Source organism: Antrostomus carolinensis, unplaced genomic scaffold, assembly GCF_000700745.2.
Source record: "Antrostomus carolinensis isolate BGI_N321 unplaced genomic scaffold, ASM70074v2 scaffold14809, whole genome shotgun sequence".
NCBI lineage: Eukaryota > Metazoa > Chordata > Aves > Caprimulgiformes > Caprimulgidae > Antrostomus > Antrostomus carolinensis.
The window spans coordinates 68,040-69,437 of NW_010339350.1; the positions used below are offsets into that span (position 1 = coordinate 68,040).

The following is a 1,398-nucleotide window of genomic DNA, read 5'->3' on the forward strand; positions in this document are numbered from 1 at the left end:
CAGGTAGTGTCTGGGAGATGCTCTGTTGAAGTTAACACATACTGAACTGTAGCACTGACACAAAGACAAGTGTTAGTACCAGGCTAAACATGCACTTTGCTGGCAGTCAAGACAAAAGTTAAATTACTAGCACAGTAGGTCACTAACCATGGACTACACCACAAATTAACATAGTTAAGATTCAGAAGGTTTTTATTGTTGGCTAAGCTGTTAGGCAATAGGAGCCCTTCTTGTTAAGTAGTCCTTAAAATCCTCATTGCTGCTTCCTTGGAGAACTGCAAACTGCTCCCAGGCTGCTTGTACTGACCAACCCTTGCTCCTGTCAGCCACCTCAAGGTTGGACTTACAAGTTTGTGGCCAAACTTATTATTTGGAGCCCTTTCTCCTCTTGGCCAGCTCAGCTAGTTCTTCCTGGATATGCTGAACAGAAGCATCATCTCCCTTCTGTTGTGCCTGCTTGAGAGCTTCTTTGTACACTTGTTTTGCTTGCAGAAAGTCTTCTGTAGCAGAAGGAAAAAGGGGCATGGATAGCCCATTTTCACAGTCCCTTCCTGAAGCTAATGACAAGCAAGAGACTATTGGAATTCTTCAGGAACTAGGGAGGTTCAGAAAACATCCAGCATAGGGTGCCAACTAAAAGAGCTAGGACTAAGTGCTGCTTCAGCATCAAGATCTCATTGAAACAAGTCTCAAGCCTGTCTTCTGTCATTTTGGAACCAGTTACTATACATACAGGACAAGGGAGACTAGATTCCCTGGCAACCTTCTGAGTCACATGCACCAGTTACATTTATCTTGGGCAGGATCTTTCAAAAGCTGAATTTAATTTTAACACAACACAGGTTGCCTACACAAACTGCTTAAACTAAAACTAGTAACACAAAAATAATGCTATAGTTCAATCCTACAGTGCAGGTATCTGCAGGCAGCACAAGCAGAGTGATGTAGTCTGGGCATTTATTGACCTACCTTTGTGCATCAGAATTGCTGCCAGGTTATTCAGCACCATGTGCTCCTCAGGGTGTTGAGTCTCCTTTGCCAGCTCAGCTGCTCTCTTCACGTAGGAGTATGCCTCATCATAGTGCCCCTGAGCATCCAGGACAGTTGCTAAGTCATTCATCAGGACTACAGTCTGTACCAGGACAGAAGAGGAAACCTCAGAGCAAGACTTGTGTAGAAGTTTGGGGCAACAGAAGCACCACATTCATACCCCCATCACACTAGTAAAAGTATTTCCCAGAGAAGCTTTCAGTAAGAAAGTGTCTTATATATCAGCATGCTGCACACTCATTCTTCCTGGCAGGAAAACAGAACCTAATTCAGTGCTGTGCACATCTGATGCCAGCAAAGCTGCTTGTAAGGCTGCCTCGTTCCCTGGGAGATTAGCCTTGCTTTCCC

The 1,398-nt window shown here is 44.5% G+C and overlaps 1 protein-coding gene across 1 annotated transcript in view; it reads right to left on the bottom strand.

The window, feature by feature from the left end:
- Positions 1-366: 366 nt before the first annotated feature.
- TTC19 (tetratricopeptide repeat domain 19) overlaps positions 367-1,398 on the bottom strand; it is a gene marked incomplete at its 5' end in the record, with an annotated part of 3,038 nt that continues 2,006 nt past the window's right edge. Inside the window, 2 exons of the mRNA XM_010175814.1 lie at positions 367-500; positions 970-1,136. Of these exons, the coding sequence (XP_010174116.1) occupies positions 367-500; positions 970-1,136 (301 nt within the window). The remainder of the gene's footprint in view (positions 501-969; positions 1,137-1,398) is intronic.